Source organism: Triturus cristatus, chromosome 9 (genome assembly GCF_964204655.1).
Source record: "Triturus cristatus chromosome 9, aTriCri1.1, whole genome shotgun sequence".
NCBI lineage: Eukaryota > Metazoa > Chordata > Amphibia > Caudata > Salamandridae > Triturus > Triturus cristatus.
Genome location: NC_140592.1, coordinates 702,569,456 through 702,588,386, shown reverse-complemented (window position 1 = coordinate 702,588,386; position 18,931 = coordinate 702,569,456). Strand labels below are relative to the sequence as shown.

General features: G+C 40.7%; 1 protein-coding gene across 1 annotated transcript in view; it reads right to left on the bottom strand.

Moving 5' to 3' along the window:
- Positions 1-408: 408 nt before the first annotated feature.
- Positions 409-18,931, bottom strand: part of LOC146798548 (cofilin-1-like) — a 48,517-nt gene continuing 29,994 nt past the window's right edge. The window contains exons 3-4 of the mRNA XM_085625841.1: positions 3,168-3,244; positions 409-1,298 (exon numbers count right to left, since the gene is read on the bottom strand). Coding sequence (XP_085481967.1) covers positions 1,186-1,298; positions 3,168-3,244 — 190 coding nt within the window. The 3' untranslated portion in view covers positions 409-1,185. The remainder of the gene's footprint in view (positions 1,299-3,167; positions 3,245-18,931) is intronic.

Below are 18,931 nucleotides of genomic sequence, written 5' to 3'. Positions count from 1 at the left end.
AATTTTGCATTAACTAAACTTAAGCATCCCTTAACCCCTTCGGCGCGGCGTACAACGCTGTGCTAAAGGGTTCATGCACGGGCGGGGCCGTGACAGAGCAGTTCCGTCATGCGCACAGCGCGACCGACACGCATGACGGAACCGCTCCGTCACAAGCATCGAAAGGGTTAAGTAGGCATATGCAAAGCTTCCACACAGGAACCATCCATTACCAATCAGGCACACTACCTACCGTTGGCTAGCACCAAAACTCATACAAGGATATCAACATTTGAAGCCATCCAAGTAAACTCTGCTTTACAAATGCGAAATCCAAAAACCTGGCATCCCCCTCCACCTCCCAGAATGCACCATTCTGTAAGACAATAAACAAATTATTATTATTTTTTTTTTTTAATTAAGCGCTGATTTTTCTTTTTGTACTGACAACAGGTGATGGAAAGTGCTTCTCCATTTGAGGGGATATCTGCAAACATCCAGTGATGGTGGGTACTTTAGGATGAGGTTCAGAGAAGAACATCAAAACCAGAGCTGACGTTTGCCACCATGCAAGCCTTGTTTGGTCTTACTGAATTTGGTTATCGGGCTGGAATGGAAGAAATGCTGGATTGGTCTACTCAAAAATTAATTTATCTGAGAAATCAAATACAAAGTTCCTTTAGGGTGGTTCTAATGCATGTCCATGTAGCCCCCTTTTCAAATGGCTGGCTAAGCAGTTGGTCCAAAATGTTCCAAAGAAGAAAAAAATGAAAAAATGTTATCCTTTCGGATTGGTTAAATACAAAAAATACACATGGTCCAATAAACCGTGGAAATGTGCTGAACCGAATAAATAAAACCAGGAATATTTAGGATGAGCCTCTTGACAGCGCAGTCTGCCGGGACTTCTACACAATGGCATGGGAGTAATACGTACATCAACACCAACAGTTGCATCAATTTGGCAAATGGTTTGGACAGCAATCCCTTTCAAAATGAAGCTTGGCAGGCTTTGGGGTGATGCAACCGAATTTTGACATTAAGCAATTAATGTCAAAAAGGCGAGTAACACATGGGGGACAAGACTTAATTTGAGCACAAGATGCTGAACCCTCTTCCTGAACTCCGTGCCCCATCCCAAATAAAATAAGTTAGCACAAGACAAAGGTGGAAACTCATTCAGCAACTGGCACAGAGACTGCAGCTTCATACTGGTTTGCCCTCCAGGCTGATCACCGTAGTTCCTCCTAGCTTGGTGGCCATATTGCAGCGATCCTGGATGTCTTCCAAGTGGTTCGCCTGAAATTCATGTTTGATACCTGCAAAATACAAAGTTCACAAATAAAACGGAGGCTACACATAATCCCACTGAAATTACATTAACCTAAATTAGCACCCTGGGTTGAAAGATAAGCCATTTTTCTCTTCCTTGTTAATAGATTCCAGCTCAGCCCCTTACCTTTCTGAAAACCAGATAAACCTTCAGAAATAAAGAAAAAAATACTGCCCATGGGTAAGGATAATCATGCTTAATTAGGAATCCAAGTATAAGATTCATAAAACGCAGTAAAAATACAGTGTGGCTATTAGCTGGCATAGGTCATCTGCTCCAACATGCCAATGTTGGTCTTTCTGTTCCTCCTGGCTTAATATGGAACACTGCCCTCAAAGAGTATATTCCAAGGACATAGTTCTTCTGCCTCAGGCTACCCCCAACGTATGCTATTTCCCGCATTATTGACCTGAGCCACATTGCAGAGACATCAATTCAATTTCAGCAGGCTAGCATGCTATATTCAGTCAAGTGGATTCTCATTATTTGCTGGCTAAGATCAGTCCTTAGAAGTATCAAATGTTTGAGCCATGGTGCATCAGGAACATGGCAACTATAGGGAGAGGCCGCACTCTTCGTAAAAATTAGAACATTTGAGTCAGTTAAATGAAAATTATCTCCTCTAAATCTGACATTCCTGTCATCTTACAAAAAAAATAAAAATAGAAAAAATAAGCTAAGATTTTTCAAACAACCCTTGTAAATGGGTCTAGCTACACGTTCTAGTTTTCTGAATTAACAAGTGCATTGTAGGTCTTCGTTTAAAGCATCGCAGCCCATTTCCACTCACAACTAATAACCTTAAGTCGTTTGAAATTCAGCATATACCGGACAGCTTTTATCACACTACCTGCAGTTAAGAGATAGTTTCAAGGGGTATTGAGGCTAGAAGACATTGATGAGGATATTTACAATTATTTTTATGCCTTGGTCTCATAAAAATATTATAAGTATATGATACAGTAAATCCAGGGGTTGGAGGACTGATTAGTTGAGTAGGCAGAAAAATGGACAATGGCGGCATGCCCAAATATAGCCGGACAAATTTGGTTGCTAACTACGTTCAAGGAAATAGAGCACCAAGAATAAACTCCAGCACCACAGTTTACTTTATTTTCTAATTTACACCAAAGAAAAGTAGCTCAGTCGTAGACAAATCTATCCTCCACTGAGATGTGGCCACATCAGCAGACAAAGTTATTTAACCAAGTAAAAGGATAGTCTTTCATAAACTTTCAGCCAGGACAGGATGTATTGTTCAGTTGGACCCCAAATTGCATTTGGGAAGATGTAGGATTAATGACGATTATATCCTTGGGAATGTTGGTGGATGCCTGTCCTGCGCCAAGGAGGTTTTTGGGTGCATAAGATCCTAGCTGTATACTATTTTGAGAATAAAATGGCTGACAAAAACCTTCAATTTTATCCGACAACATAGGGGACAGAAAATGTAGAGAAACTTAAGTGTAAAGCTAGCCAGGTGCTGAGGTTCATCAACAGATAGGTTAGTACTGAGTGTCAGAAATGGATATGATGTGCTTAAGATCTTACACTTCCTTGTATTTGCATTCATATCTTGTTCTGCTGCCTTATTCAGTAACATGCATTAACTTTCTACTTAGGGGGCTGTAAGGTTTACTCCATGAAATAGCGCCCCAGTATAAATAAATATAAAAACATTGTATGCCGTTTAACTTTAACAGTCTGTCATTCATCCATAAATAGCATGCTAGTTGACAGCAACTATCTGTAGAGCATACAGCACCCTGGTATACTATGCCCCATAAAAATAGCTTTTCCGAGCTTCTTTTCTTCATCACCCTCTAAATTCCAGTAGGCTGTAGCTGTTCCTCACCTGTAAATTTCTTCTTAATTGCATCCTTGGAGCTAGCATAAATCATTTTACTTTTTAATGGTGCGCAGTCGGGAGCCCTGAAAAGAAGAAACATATAATGCTTAAGAAGGACCCACTGTAATTAATCAGGTAGTACAAAGCAGCATCAAATTTAGGGGCTACAAGGAGAGTTAAATGGTTTGCTACATTTTACAATTTTAAGTGTGCAGCTGGGAGAGGTTTGAAAATCATCAGCAGAGGAATGAACACTGCTAGATGTAGGAAACAAGATGGACATCATCTGTTTCTAATATCAGAGGGCAGCGGTATGCAAGTAAATGGGCACCTCTCTTTTTAAACGCTCGGCTAAACAATTCTAGAAGTAATGTGAAAGATCCGTCTTGTGCCTGGTTTAAAAAAAACCTTAAAATTTAACATGGTAAATGCTACAATACACGACAGCTTTCAGATACAAGTTAAAAATAGTCATTCACATCACAAGTTGATAAACTTGAGTAACAAACTGGAGTCTATCAAACCGACAAAAAAAAACAAATCCCCCCCAAAAAAATCAAAGTGTCCCTTATGACACTTATCCGCATGTGCACCCACAATACCTAAACAGGTTCATTCGATTTGATAAACGTGGGTCCTGCCCCCACTTCAACAGTTATTGAAATCGTCCTCAAAGCTAAATTTTGCTACACCATTCACAAACCATTTAAGCCCTAGTACAAATCTCTAACATTACATACTTTCGGGCAGATTAGTAGGAAATCACAAATAGGCCTCTTGTTCAGCTTCACGTGCTAAATTGTGTCCATAAAGCTATGTAGCCTGCTGGAGTGTACGAAGTTTCTATTAGGAAATGTAGATATTAAAATTGGAACAACTCCCTTTGCTTGCAGTGGTAGATTTCTCAAATCCTGATCATCTGATGAATGCCGGTTTTAACAATTAAGTGTAGCCGGATTAGTCCCTACACCCCCTCCTAACATTTTGAAACCTACATGGACTTATGGACTCAAAGGCCACTTTCATTGAGGAATAAACCATTCTAAATATAGTCAAATCATTGTCAGTGTTGAGTACCTTCCAGATGAAATGACCCAGGCAGTTGACCTATAACGTTGTAATCTTTAATGAACAATTTTTGTAACTTTGGAAGTTTATAATGAATGATATATCTTGCTGTGCTAGGTCATTTGTATTATGGACTGTGTTTAACTGCCAGTTTTTTTAAATCAATTTTATCTTTTATTAATTGTAACTATTGTTTTACAAACATTCTATGACATTTTAAAACTGAAGTCTGTCAAACTTGTGTCTCTGGAACCGAATAATGTTATTCTTGATATGACCCAGGCAGTTCTATGAAAAAAAGAAAAAAAAAGTGGCCCACCATCACACCTTCCATAAACAAATTAAGAGCCCTTAAATGTCTCACGGAGATTATGCCCAGCTGCAATTCCAACTTCATTTAGGATCGCAATGGCGACTTGCACATATCAATCACTTTCATATGTTGCCCTGCTCGGCCGGTTTACAACCAACAAATTGATGGATATCATTTTAACAAGAGCAGCACAAGAATGAGCAAACTAAGTTTTGTTCAACGTTTTCAAAACATGCGAGGCAAATACAACATTATTTTTACAATCTCACCTTTCCAGTTTGTGGGAGGCAGGGTTGCAAAAACTACATGTTTAAAGAGGGTGCCCTCAAAACTGAAATAGTTTCAAGTATGCCAGGCACACTTACACCTATGTGCAAAGTGTGCAACATTGTTAGAACACATGACTTTAATGCATCCTAGTCCAAAAGTAGAAGTGAAAGGGCCTATTCCTTGTAACATTATAGAGGAAGGCTCCCACTCCGTCATTCTTCCAGAGGCAGGAACATGATCAGTGGGCAGCTCCATAATCTCTAGTCCACATCGGACAAGGTCCTTAAAACTAGTAACTGTTCTTTAAGTAAAGTCTCATTAGCACAGGGAAAGAGAATGCTTGCCGGCACAAACAACAAATGCAACACAGGACACTTGCCCAGTGAATTTACAGACACAGGCTCTGAACAATGACCTATGATTATATGACGCTTTCAATGGATTAAGTCTACAAAACATGCAGAACAAGCATTTGCAATGCAATAGGTCTCGCATTAGTAAAAGTTTGAGCTTTTGGCGTTGCAAATAATAATACACTAATAGCTCTAACTTTTAGTAATGCAAGACCTATTGCATTGCAAATGCTTTTTTTTTTTAACCGGAATGTTAATTTGTATTTAAAGAGTGGACAGATAAATAGGGAGCAAGATGATGGGAGAGAGTGGAAGAGGAATGTAGGGAGAGGAAGATGTGGGATAGGAATAGATCAAAGTAAACAGAACGCACCAATTGATAAAACCTAGGGTAGATGCTCACAAGCCACGTTATTTTGACAAAACACGATGTGTGCAGTATTATGGAGAAGAAAAACTGCAGGGATTAATCAATTAGGAAGCAGTAAAGAACTAGCGTGCACTGTGATAAAACAAAGCGCGGCAACTATGTAAATAGAACCTATGTGTGCCGCGGCCCATGAAGTGCACAGGAAGTTGGTGCGCCGCGTTACTTCATGGCATCTAGTGCTAATCAAATTGAGTGCACGAAACACAGTTTAAGAATACGACCCTAGAGTACATGTTAAAACTTACCACACACAACTTTTCCTGCTCAAAAAAACCATTCTACACAGAATTTCTACAAACTGTACTGGCTTCTACAGACAAGGCATCTTTGCCCCTGAAAAAAAGTTTGTGAGTACCCATGGACCAACTTCACTGTGGGTGTCTGCATTCTGCTCTTTCACAAGGAGCACATTCTCACACACACACACACACACACACACACACACACACACACACAGTGGGTCCCTTCAGTGCCAGGTACTACTATAGAAATGTGTGATTTTTTTAACTAAATATATTTTGGCTTTTACATTTTTTGTATTGGTGAATGCCTGACAGCTCCCCCGAAAACTGAAGTGCTACACAAACCAAGCACTGACAGCCAAAAAGGTGGTAGCAGAGCCAGACATATTGGGTTTACTAGTGCTCGTTTTAAATGTGAATGGTTTCTCATTTATAAAGATATCACTAACAAGTTGGAATTTATCTCCCAGGACAAACATAAATTGGTATCCTCTCTAACCACAGATATTAAGGAGTGCTTTAGATCAATCCAGACACATCTAAGGATGCTCTAGAACCAGTTACAAGAATGCCACTTTTACTGCATCTGTACCAATAATGAGCATGACTGATGGTACGGACTAAGTTTGCTTTTCTGATAGGTTAGTTCCTCTCATGTTCTGCTACATATTGCAAATCGCCCTCTGCTGACAGCCGTGAGTTGGGACTGGATGCGTCAACCATCTATTCTGAAGTTCCGCTAATGCACCAGGATTTCCTAGTGCTCGCCAAAATCGTACCTTTAATTCAGTTACTAATCAGTAATGTACTCAAGGTGGGGAATGTCTGAAACTTGGAACAGTTACATGTACAGGTTTAATCTCAACATACACTGACATGGTCATACAAAACATAACACAATGAAGATTAAATGTGAACTTTTCGAACTAGCACTTTATTTCAGAAAGCTCTGAATACCAGTCACTAAACATTCACTGCCTCATTTCAGTAGTTACAAGACGTTTGACAGCAATGCCCAGTGCCTCCTGTCACATGCCCAGAGCAAATGGACTATGGGTGAAAGAAGTAAACTGCCTACTTCAGATGGAGGTCAAGAAGAGGCTACATGCATGAGCCCCTATCTAGCAGTTTGCCTGTCTCAGCTTAACCAGCTTTCCTGGAACTATGCTTCAACCCAAGAACTTCACTTTAAACAAAAAAATAAAAAAATAAAAAAAGTAAGACAGGTCGTTTCACATTCCTACCTAGACTGAGCAGACACCTTTGAGTTGTAATGACTTGACAACAACACGCAGTAAACCCACACTGATTGACTGAGGTTGGCACCTTGGATAGAAACCGCACACATGTAGAAGGACACGTGTTCATTAAACACATGCTGCATCATAGTAATGTAAAATCACGTGCCACTCCCTCCCTCAAAGATGTGATCGCACAACAGACTGCCACCAACGAAACGGAAGCAACGAAAACCGACCCCGTAAAAATAAACCATTTTGTGTCCATTGGCACACGTCGATTAAGACACTACAAAGCACATTTGTACAATAGCAAGTAACACCCGCAAACGATAAAATAACCTTTTCCAACTGTCACCTGCAGTCCAGTAGTTAAGAGGCATCAATTAATCAAAACATGTATAAAGCGCAGCAAATCACTAGTGGGTCTCTCGAAGCGCTGGAGCGATCTGATGCTGCGTGAAGGTTTGGAACACTCCGACAGCCAGGTCTTAAGATCGCTTCTAAATTGCTGGAGCGATGGGGCAGCCCTGAGGTGCAGGGGGAGGACACTCCAAGCCATCGCTCACGGCACGCCTATGCACTGTATACTGCTAACGACTACACAAAAACACTTCAATTTTTAATCATTGCTTGCCCAAATAAATGCATATTAGATATCGTGCAAAGCAAGCAGCGTGCAGACAGCTCACCAGAGATCCTCTTCCTCAAAAGTCAGCCTGAAGAACCTGCGCAGCAGGGCGAAAGAACCACCTTTCAAGATGAGCAGCGCCGGGGGCACGCAGCCTGCCATTAGTGCGGCTTCGTTGTGCTGGTGCATGGTGAATACATGTCAGTCGAAAGACAGTTCAGGCCGCACCTTGGCGCAAGGACGTCCGCCGCAACAAACAGGCCTGGGTCCGAGGTCGCAGAGAGTGCGCACACTTCACATCCCACAAGAGACCAATGCAGACGCCGTGAGCGTGCACATCGGCTGTCCGGGCGCACGCTGAGATCGCCAGAGAATAAATGCCGTGAGCTTGCACAACTCCTGTCCCCCTTCAGCAACTTAGTCGACAATAGATCGCCAAGGCGAGCAGCGCATGCGCTGCGTCGCTAGGCGAGACCTAAAAAGTAGACTGATCTGTTCTTCTCAGAAGGGCAAGTTGCAGTACAAGAAGGTTCATTTACCATTCAGTCATGTGGCTGGGGCTGCTATGAACAGGTACTTTTGGTAAACCTCTGAATTTGGGACACCTCCTGCTGATGTAGGGTACATCCTCTTGGGTCATCTGATGATTATGTTGAAGTGCTAAAGATAACAAACCAGTCGATCAGGTGTACATACAAAAGTGCTAGTGACATGGGTTTGTCATCAGACAGCGTGGTAGAGTTGCTGTTCTTTCAGTTACTTTAGACAGAGGATGGTCTTTGCACCTTCTGGGCAATCAGGTGGATTCATAAAGGCAATAATTGATGAAGCGTCCATTTGAAATTTACTGTTTCCAAAAAACAGCGTATTTAGGATTCCACACTTGTCCCCTCCTCGTTCAAAAGACAGATACAGTTTAAAATTTAAAGACTCCCTCCAGACTTGTGACCAGCTTCTAGAAGTCCACAAATCAATTGCCAGTATTACTATCAATTTCGACATTCCACCACGTCATCTTTCCCCCAGAAAACCAACGTGACTGCATAGTTACGCACAAAAGACATTCTTTGAATAATTAAAGCAGATTACTAGTTACCACCCTCTGCGTACCCCTCTACCTCCAAACTTTACCGGTGTCTTCTGCATCTTGGGATTCAGAACCTACAGTCAGCAACATCTCCATAAACACTCAAGATTATCTTCCAACCTCTATAAAAAGCCCCGATCTTCTGTGTCGAGCGACCTTAATTGCACAAAAGTACAACATGTAAATAGACTTGTTCTGCAAGACAATAGCAGAATATTCTATCCAATATACATTGAATTCGTTCAGCAGTTTACAATTCATAAATTCAGACAAATATTTCAACCTATAATCTACCACACCATCTTCATATAAATCATCATACATTCTCAAAAGCACAAAAAGGGGCATCAATGCTTTAATGTTTAATTAACTATCAAGAGCACTCATTTTTGGCCATCCTAGTGCCAGACGTCATAGGGACCTTTTGTTGTACTGGCACAAAACACAAATTACTATTTTTGGTTGAGAGACATAGGTTTATTCTTAAAAAGCACATCACATTAAAATGTCAGCGTTCATGACAAGACTCAGTCTGATGGGTTTGAGAAAACACAAACGGCATAGATTAGCTTCGTATACAGCAAGTTATTTAAGTATTTGGTTAGCCAAACCATTACCAGTAATCTGCTAAATGGGTAGTTTTCCTTGCTCCTCAGTCTTCACTGTAAGTTTCAAGTCCACTGGAAAGAGAATGTATCATGGCCACAGAGACAGTGGGATAAAAAGGCTCTGAGCACTAGAATCCCCTTTCCACCCTGTGCCACCAAACCTTCAGCTCCCTTCCTCAATCCACCTAGTTGTGTTCAGCCTTTCAAGTTAGCTGCTGGATGTGTGAAGACCTAGTGTGCCACAGGCGGAGACAGGACATGGGCAAACTTATCCATATTATAGAGACAGGATGCACACCTCGTATTTCTTGCCTTATAAAACTTATCCAGTCTTTTCAAAGAATGTGTGCAGATTGCTTTTAGTGCCATGCCCAAATCGCACTAGAGTAATCAACTAGAATGGGGCATCATCTCCCCCCCCCCCCCACCAAAGCAAACGCACAGCTAATTATGCCTCATTGGCAATAATATATTCGTTCATAGTAATTAATCAATGTACTCCTTGTATTCCACATTTTATATTTATTTTCACTTTTCTCCGACTTTTATTCAAACCCACACGCCTGGTCCAAACCTATCCATAGCCCATTGGATGCCGAGATGGACGCACTTTAAATGGGGTGACAGAAAGTCTTTCTGCTGTAGCGTGAGCTGGTTTTTTTTAGGTTTAAAAGTATGCATCCCCTATATTTTAACAGCCAATAGTCATGAAAATAGTCTGGGAAACAATTTTTTTTTTTTAATTTATGTTTTTTCAGTCCAAACCATAACAACCCAAAACAGGTTTAAATTCGCCTGCCTGATGCTGGCTGAACACAAAGATAATAACCATGGCACCAAGAAGAAACAGGCCTACTAATGCAGTTCAAGAGCTGGAACTGTATAATGCCAAGTGCCATTATTTAGACAATCTCTTGTGGGCCTGGAAAAACCTCAATGTGCCCCTCCCTTTACTGATCATTGACCGGCTTTGCAGGCAAAGGAGGTAAGGGACCCTCTATACCAGGAAAGAAAAATACAAATTACCGTTTTTACAGAAATACATTTGAATCCTATTTTGTAGCGTTCATTGGATGAGAGTAGACTACACTGTCTTTAGTTGAGAGTAAGCCCGCTTGTTGCCCTTTTAACTGGGAGAGCCAAATGACCTCTACAGTAAATATGCCAGTTACGGAAGAGTCCATAAGAGTTCACTTATTGAAATCTTACCTTAAAAGTTGCGTTTCATCTATAGGATACCAGCAGAAAATTGGAAAGGAGATGCGGTCAAATACCCTGTACTGATTTCATAATCAGGAGGGACATATAGGTTTGGCAGGGACTTAAAAATCTGTAACTTATGTAGCAGACCTATCCCAAAGAACAGTTTCAACCATAATTCATGAGTTGACAAACTTTATGAATGAGAACCTACAAAGTCTGCAGTATTCGCAGAAGTTGGTCTGAATATTGGCGCTAGGCTTTTCGGGAGGGGGATGGGGTGGAGAGTCTTTCCGATGGCCGTTTGATGCGCTCAGCATGTGGTTCCACTTCTACTGTAATGCATTTGGTATGGTTTTATATCTAAGATGTCTACTGCATCACATACACAAAGTCTTATACATGGATCAAATACAGAAAGGTAATTTGTTCATTTCCTATTCCGACAGGCATAAGGCGTTTATCAGGACTAATGGAAGCCTGGCCCAATGATACCCACCCTAATGCTTGACATTTTTTTTGCACACTTGGATGGGCCAACTAGAAGATTGCCATCCAAAGGTTTGAGATCGGTGCTAAAAAATGCCAGCAAAGGTTTTTACTGCTACTGCGGCAGCAGATTCCACTTGCTCGCCGTCACATCGGGTGTTAATGGATCTTGGAGTGTGTGCACACGCAGTAGGGGAACTGTCCAGTAATTTCTTCATTGAGCATAATTCCAGCAAAAAACATGCAAATGTGACAGCTATTTGATACCTTATTTTCATGGCTCTGAGTTTAGCTCAGTGGTATCTCCATCTCCCACATGGAGCTCAGGAGCTATTGGGTGCCCACCAGCATCCTGCATCCTAGCAGTAGCGCTCAGAAGTGAAACTCAGCAAGTAAATCATTCAGAGGACCTGTGTACATTAAAGAAAACATCACTGTAGAGCAGCAGCCAGGCAAACCAATATCAGAGACTTATGCTAACCCAGAAATGCACATGGTCAGCTCACTGGACCTGCAAAGTGATCTCCTGTCCACACTCAATCTAGCAAAGTCACGAGGATATTAGTCATTTAGTATGCCCAGCTCCAGTCACACTGGGTGTGAACAGTGACCTAAGAAAGAAAACTCCCAGCAGTAGTCAAAGTGGGGTCACTAAAGAACGATGATACATAAGCCCAGGAGAGGTGGGGAGGCTGGATCCAGAGATCACACAACTTGCAGCCTCCCTTTCAGATGAATGAGTTTGTGCATCCATGTGTGTATTTATTTTAGTGTGTATGCATCTTTGCATGTGTATTTAGGTGTTGACATTTGTGTGTGAATGTCTGAAATAGCCTCTCCTTGGTAAACAGTGTTGCACCCTGGAAGCGGTTCATACCACCAAAAGATTATACTGCTCTCGATTACACACATTTCATCTCTGAAATGATGGTGTCTATTCCTGATATAATACGGATAATGATGGAAAAACTTTAGATGAGAAATTTTTAGAGCGCGACAAATACCCTGGGGTGTCTAGGCGCTAATTGCAGTGCATTCAGTGCAGATAAGGTAAGAATTAGAAAACAACCAGGTTTTGAGGCCTTTCCTGAATTTAAAGAGATTATTTTCTTTTTTTCAGTGAGATAGGCAAGGAATTCCACAGGCGTGCAGTTGTGGCTGTAAAGCTCTTGCCGCCCCATCTTACCGTAGTGATTCTGGGAACAGTGAGGTTTCCCCGATGAGGCCGATTAAAGGGCTGTAAAGTAAGGTTTAAGAAATGGTCAGCTGAGGCGGCCCCCTATTGATGAGGCATTTAAAAGCGATAAATAAGGATTTAAAATTGTATCCATTATATATTTGGAGCATTTGTGGCCTAATTGCAACATACTGGTCTGGTAGCCATCACTGAGATTAGGAGCATGGCTAAACTAACTTTGGCCATCCAGGACATACTGGTGGCCACCCTTGGCAGAATAGCTGCCATAACTTACATTGTGGGCATCGCAGCAATTACGGTATCCAGCCTCGGCACAACGGTGGCCTTTGAATAATGGTGGGTATTATTCTTAACAGGAGCTTCTTTGGCACTGTGATCATCCATGACATGCGATTATAATGCATGGCCATTGGAACAGAATCTGTCCATGTAAGCCAATTGTACATTGGAGTTATTGGCACAAAGAACAACCTGATGTTTGAGTATTGCATTTACTAAATATTAAAAGATATTTTGAAGAAAAGTTGCGTCTTTCAGAAGCTGTATTTCGCTATACTGAATAGGTTTGCCCAAATAGATACTGGTTAAGGAAATGTGCATTTTTTTTTTATTCGTCAAGACTTTTTGCCAGAGGGCACATGCTTGTTTGGCTGTTATTTCTTTATCCATGTGGAGGCATTTCGTACCTATAATTATTTTCCTAAAGGTTCTGCTGGTATTCCTAGCTGAAATGTTTGGTCAATCATTAGTGTCATGTTAATGGATTTGGTCACTACTACAGTGCTAAAATTTGTTGGTAGCTCAGGATGATTTCCCTTGAGCAAAAGCAGTTCAATATAGAAAAGGCTGGAGACACCTGATCTAGCTAAACTTTTTACTGCTCAACCCCTCCCTTTTGAATGACGCAGTTTTGTAATTTGAACATTACAGGACAGGTCTTGAGGAGGGCAAAGGAGGAGGTGTGCTAAAGGTATTCTAATGTACAACTTTGCTTTTTAAATAAACATTAATATTTTTTGTAAAGTATACACAAAATAACTAGCATACATTAGACTTCAATATACGAGCAAACTAAAATCTTGCCATTCAGTTTGTAGCCATTATCACATTCAAGACAAGCTTAATGGTTTTTGGAATGCTTGTTCTTCTCTGGTACTCCATGACGAGTTGGGGATGGGAGGAGAATGGGTGAGAGGGCTTCAACTAGGAGTCCTATTTGTGGCCCTCCAGCGCAATCCACTGCTTTCTAACACCCCTCACCGTACACACCCATGAACCAAAGAGCAGCTATTTAATACCACACCATGTGGCCTAGCTTCCTGGCAACTAGTTCTCTACCTTGAACTAGATCTACCTTCCATTTCAAATTTGCTGCCAGGGTCGGCACCGATAGTGGTTCACGTCTGAGTGGCTACGCTTCCTAATGCGAGAGGCAAACTTATACACAGACATACGACCTGAGATAAGGATGGGTGCAAAAAGTGCTAAACCTAATAGGAAGTTGAAAGCTTTTGGTTTACACTTTACAATTTTGTTCAAATGGCTAGACTTTTTATTGGATGGACAACTCTGAATCAACGATTTGCCAGCTCTGGTATAGTTACTCTAACTCTACACTGGTAATTTTACTTTATCAATGAACATAGTGCTACATGAAACAGCAAGTCTTTATGAATACATGTCTGTTTCCATATATTGTTATGCGTCGCTAAAAACAAGCTGCGAGGCTAAAGCTGGATAACTTTAGAAATATGGTATCTGGTTTCTCAGTAATGGTTCTAATGAAATACCATTTCTACGATGAAAAAAATTATTCATCTTTAAAAAATAAATAAAAAGGATTTTAACAAACATGCACACAGACAAGGGGATAAATGATCTAGGTACACCTTGCGGGAAAATAAAACTGTTTTCACCTGTAGGACTAGTTTTGCAGCCTGAAGAGTTTTCTGGATTCACATGCTGTGCATCTACTCCGCCATGTAGCTGTTGGTTCAGAATTACGTGTTATGTTCCTCCATTTCTTGGGTGTGGGCGTCAAGCACCATTTGGTTGTTGAGTCTATCCCCTGTCACACAGCGCCCTAGATATTACTGTGCATGGTCACCATCTTCAGAATCTTTTCTCCCGACGTCGGTTCCCTTTAGAGTTTTCCTTGTAAGGTCAAAGCCTACCAGTCAGCGCAGCGATCTGGTTTGCCATCTTGGGACATTCGGAAAGGTTACCAGGGAAAGCATTCTGCCTATTGCTCACCACTGGCTTTATGATTAGTAACTCACATCTGCTTGCTTTCCATTTGCTAGCTTAATTTGTTTTAGGATGTCCAAGTCGAGTTAGTCGTCCCTTTCCGTGACCAAACCCCATTTACTTTATTCTTCCACCAGTACTGCATTTCTGTAAACAAGCCTTTATATCTAGTTCTTACTTGGTCACATTTGCTGTGAATTCAAAGGCAGAGGTCAAATGTCAGGCTCCGTCTTCCAGGGAGCTTGGTGTGTACATTTCTTTCCCGGACATCAAATGGAGTGGATTTATGTGACCAATCATGCTGGCTACTCGGGGTGTGCGGCATAATATTTTTTTTTCTAGCACACAACAAAAACGTAAATGTCTGTGTGAACTGTGCAGATATTTTAGAATATGGAAAGGGCAAAGGAAGCAATTTTTTGGCAACTGTGTGGTGGAAGAATATTTTTTTAATACGATCAAAACAAAATTTGGTATCACTTCTACATATCATTTGTGCGCTGTATACTTATCAGTAAAACTGTATATCTGTAAAAATGTAGTCATTTCACTTGAAGGCGTCTGTAATGGCAATGTGCCATCACACACTGCATAGTCCACTTTACATTGCTCCACTCTACTATACACTACACGCCACTAGACACACTCAACATTTCCTTCTAATCTGAAACAATCTGCTCAGCACCGTGCTCCTCTATTACACTCTGGGTCACTATACTTCCACGGCACTGCACTCTACAGCACTTTACTCATAACCAATGCACACTGTACATCAATCTACTCTGCACCACTGTACTTTATGCCACTCCACTCTAGCCCACTCTACTCCACACTATGACACTGCTCCACTCACTGACGTTCTATGCAACTACCTCTATGCCACTTTATTGCACTCTATTCTAAGACACACTACTCCACTAAGTGCAACTCCAACCGGACACTAAGCCACTACTCAACACACTACTCTGCCATTCCACGACAATCTACTCAGCTCTACATCACTCTACTCCAATGTACACAACACCCTCTACGCCACTCCATTATGTTCTACACCTTTCCACAATACTCTGCTACTCCACACTACTATACCATTGTAGTCCACTCAAAACTACTAAACTCTGCAACACTACTCCCTCCACGACACTCCACAACATTCCATGCCACTCTACTCTACACCCCTACACTCATAACTCTCCACTTTATGACACTACTCTAGTTTACCCCACTAACTCATAGCCATGCTCAACAGCAGCCACACTGGTGTACAACATGGCTAAAACAATGGCAAATCCAATAGTTATTAACCTATTGGCTTTGATAATGCTTGTTTGAAGTTTTGCTCTCCTCGCTGGTTAGCTTTACCCCAATTTTCGTGGAGGCGGGTGGGTCGCATGTGAATACAGAAAATCTCAGGCTGAAAAACTGATCCAAATGGTAAGTAACCATTTTAATTTGCATGATGAATCCTTTTCTGGATGCACATGCTGTGCATCTGACTAAGTAGCGTTGTTTGGTCCTTGGGAGGGATGGGAAGAGTGAACAAGCCAGTAAAATAGATTTTGTAGCACTAGGTCCCATCTGTGCTTCTTTGTTTACCTTGAGGTTCACACAGTAGTTTCATAAAGGTGTGAGGATGACCAAGCATACAGCCATAAAAATGTGGCCAAATGGGTACATTTGCTAGGAACGCTAGAGTAGTGCACTTATTCCTGGTTGAATATGCCTTAAGGCATGTGGCTAATGATTTTCCTGCCTTTGTGTAGCATGTTGTGATAGTTTCCACTACAAACTGTTTGTTCGTAGCACAACTTCCTTGTTTATTTGAAGATCTGGTTCCTGGATCGTGAGCACTTGTAGCTGGCTCTGCTGAGTGGCGAGACCCCTATTAGGAATGGTCTTTAGGTTAAAAACTCAGATCTTGTGCAATCACAAATGATTCTGTCAATAGTTGTGCGAGTACTGTGTTCAGGTTCCACAGAGTTGATGCTACCTTGGTGGCGCTACTCTTTGATCCTTCCAAGATTCTGCTCACTACAAGAAGTGTGAAGAACCTGTTCACTGTTTGTTCTCTGGGAAATGCAACTAGGACTGCCAGGTGTACCTTTAGTGATGCATAGGTCAAGCCGATGTCCAGTAGGTTTGAGGAGGATGTTAGAATTGTACTGTGCTCTGTCCTGTAGTTTGTTTTGTGGTCCTTGCATTGGTGTTCGGACAAAAAAATCCGAAAAATAAACAGTGTAATAAATGTTGTGTAACAAATCTCGCGTCAAGAACATCGTGACAAATATCGTGTTCAATATCAGTCAAAAGAATTGATTTTAGGTGTGGTCTTTAATATCCATGTATTAAATATCAATGTGAATATTGTTTATATAATTTGTAAGTAATAGTGGAATATATTCCATTTGTTTATGTTTAGCTATAGTAATCGTTTTTTAAATAAGAATTTATTTTTGTTTAGTAAAATTATATATTTTAGGAGTGGATGTTGGGGTTATAGACAAGGATGGATATATGTTAAATGTATTAATGTACATATTTTAATGATTTTTGAAAAAAAATAGAAAAAGTAAAAAAAATAGGAGTGGGCTATTGTGTTTGTAGAGAATATGGGTGGGGAGTATTTTAAAATGTATTAGATATGGTTGAGGATATTTTTGGGAATTAAAGTAAATAGTTTTAGAAGTTTTATTTTATAAAAATAATTAATAAAAAAATTCAATTGATAAATTAAAGTATATTTTTTTTTAAACGATAGATACTGTTGTGGTATTTGATGAGAAATACTAGTTTCTAAAAAAGAATATAAAAAAATGGAAATTTTTCAAAAATGAATACTATTGTTCTTGAATGTTGTAAATCGAAAAATAAAATACTAAAATTGAACACAGAATTGTTATAAATTATGCAAATATTGTATGGATTACTTTATAAATCGCAAAAAAACAAAATTGACATTTGTAATGCAAACGTATTCATTTAAAAAATTGGTATACATTTACAAAACGTTTTAGGCTATATTCATAAATATATGTATCCAATTTTAATTGTTTTCAAATATTGTACTGTAGTAAATCTGTTCATATATATTTGTGTTTTATCTTACATATTTAGAAATTGGATGGCTAAATATTTAAATTAGGTTTATTTTAATTTTAAATAAATATGTATGCATTTTTTTGTTAGATGTTTACTTTATGTCTTTTCAGCTTGTGGATATTGTGGTGGATATAGCAGATGCTAATTTTATAGTGATAGATTTTGGGTTTCTTTTGCATTAGTTGGGGCATTGAAATTTGTCTATTTAGGGCCGGATTGCAGGTTTGGCATCCATGAACCAATGTACCCGCAGTTGCGGTCTGACCGCTGCTTGAGATTGTCAGAGTGCCTTTGCAAAGACCGCAGTCGAACCGCTGACGGCCCCAGACATCCGCACACAACCGTGGGGAAAAGCAGCTACCATCGGGCGGTACAGAAGAGTCATCGCCATCCGTATTGCAAGTTGGCTTTCTGAAGAGCCGACCGCAGCTGTAAGACGGTCTTCAGGTCAGCGGAAAGGAAGGATTTGGGGTGCATACTTACCCCTTTCCTGTTCCCGCCATCAGAGTTCGACATGGAGCCCTTTCTGCAAGTCCACCCTTCACAGCATCATTACCACTTAAGACTAATACTGCTTGCAGCGATTTACAGGCAAGTCCTTTTTGTACCATTTACACATTGCCTGGACTGACCACATATGGGAAGGACACTGGCAATAGGTAGGTGGTATTTTTCCACATGTATCAAGCATGTATGCATTCAACACATATGCAGTCAAAGTGCTCACACAGGGATAGATATATATGGAACAAGCATTGGCATAGCCAATAGGTCTCGCTTTTGGGACCGAATAGGTATTTATAAGACTTTTTAGGCTACGTGGTTAGTCTATCAGGGGTATAATTTCTCAGCAAGCTCTTCTGGTGACTTCTCAGACCCCCTTGTGTGTTCTGTGAATACGCAAGTCAAAGTGGATGTTTCATCAGTCTAGCAAGACCTAAAAAATTAGACTGAACAACAGGAAGTGAAGGTTGGTGGAAGCCAGACTAGGCATCTGTGTATGCCAGTCCATGTGGGGCTTTCGCAGGCACGCAAGGTCACAGGTAGGTCAACCCACAGCAAAGTCGGCACAACTACACCCGGCCCTCCTTGTTAATCAGCGTATGCCTGTTACTGGCCAGGTACAGAGGGAAAGGGATGAAAGGAGTACCATTAGAACGATCGGCTGGCATCAGATCTCTCCAGTCTCTGCGTGGTTATAACTGTCTGTATGGATATGTAAGTGGATGTGATAGTATCTGTATGGGTATCTGAATTGGTGTAAGAGCGAGTGTAAAATATATTTTTTTTCCCACCC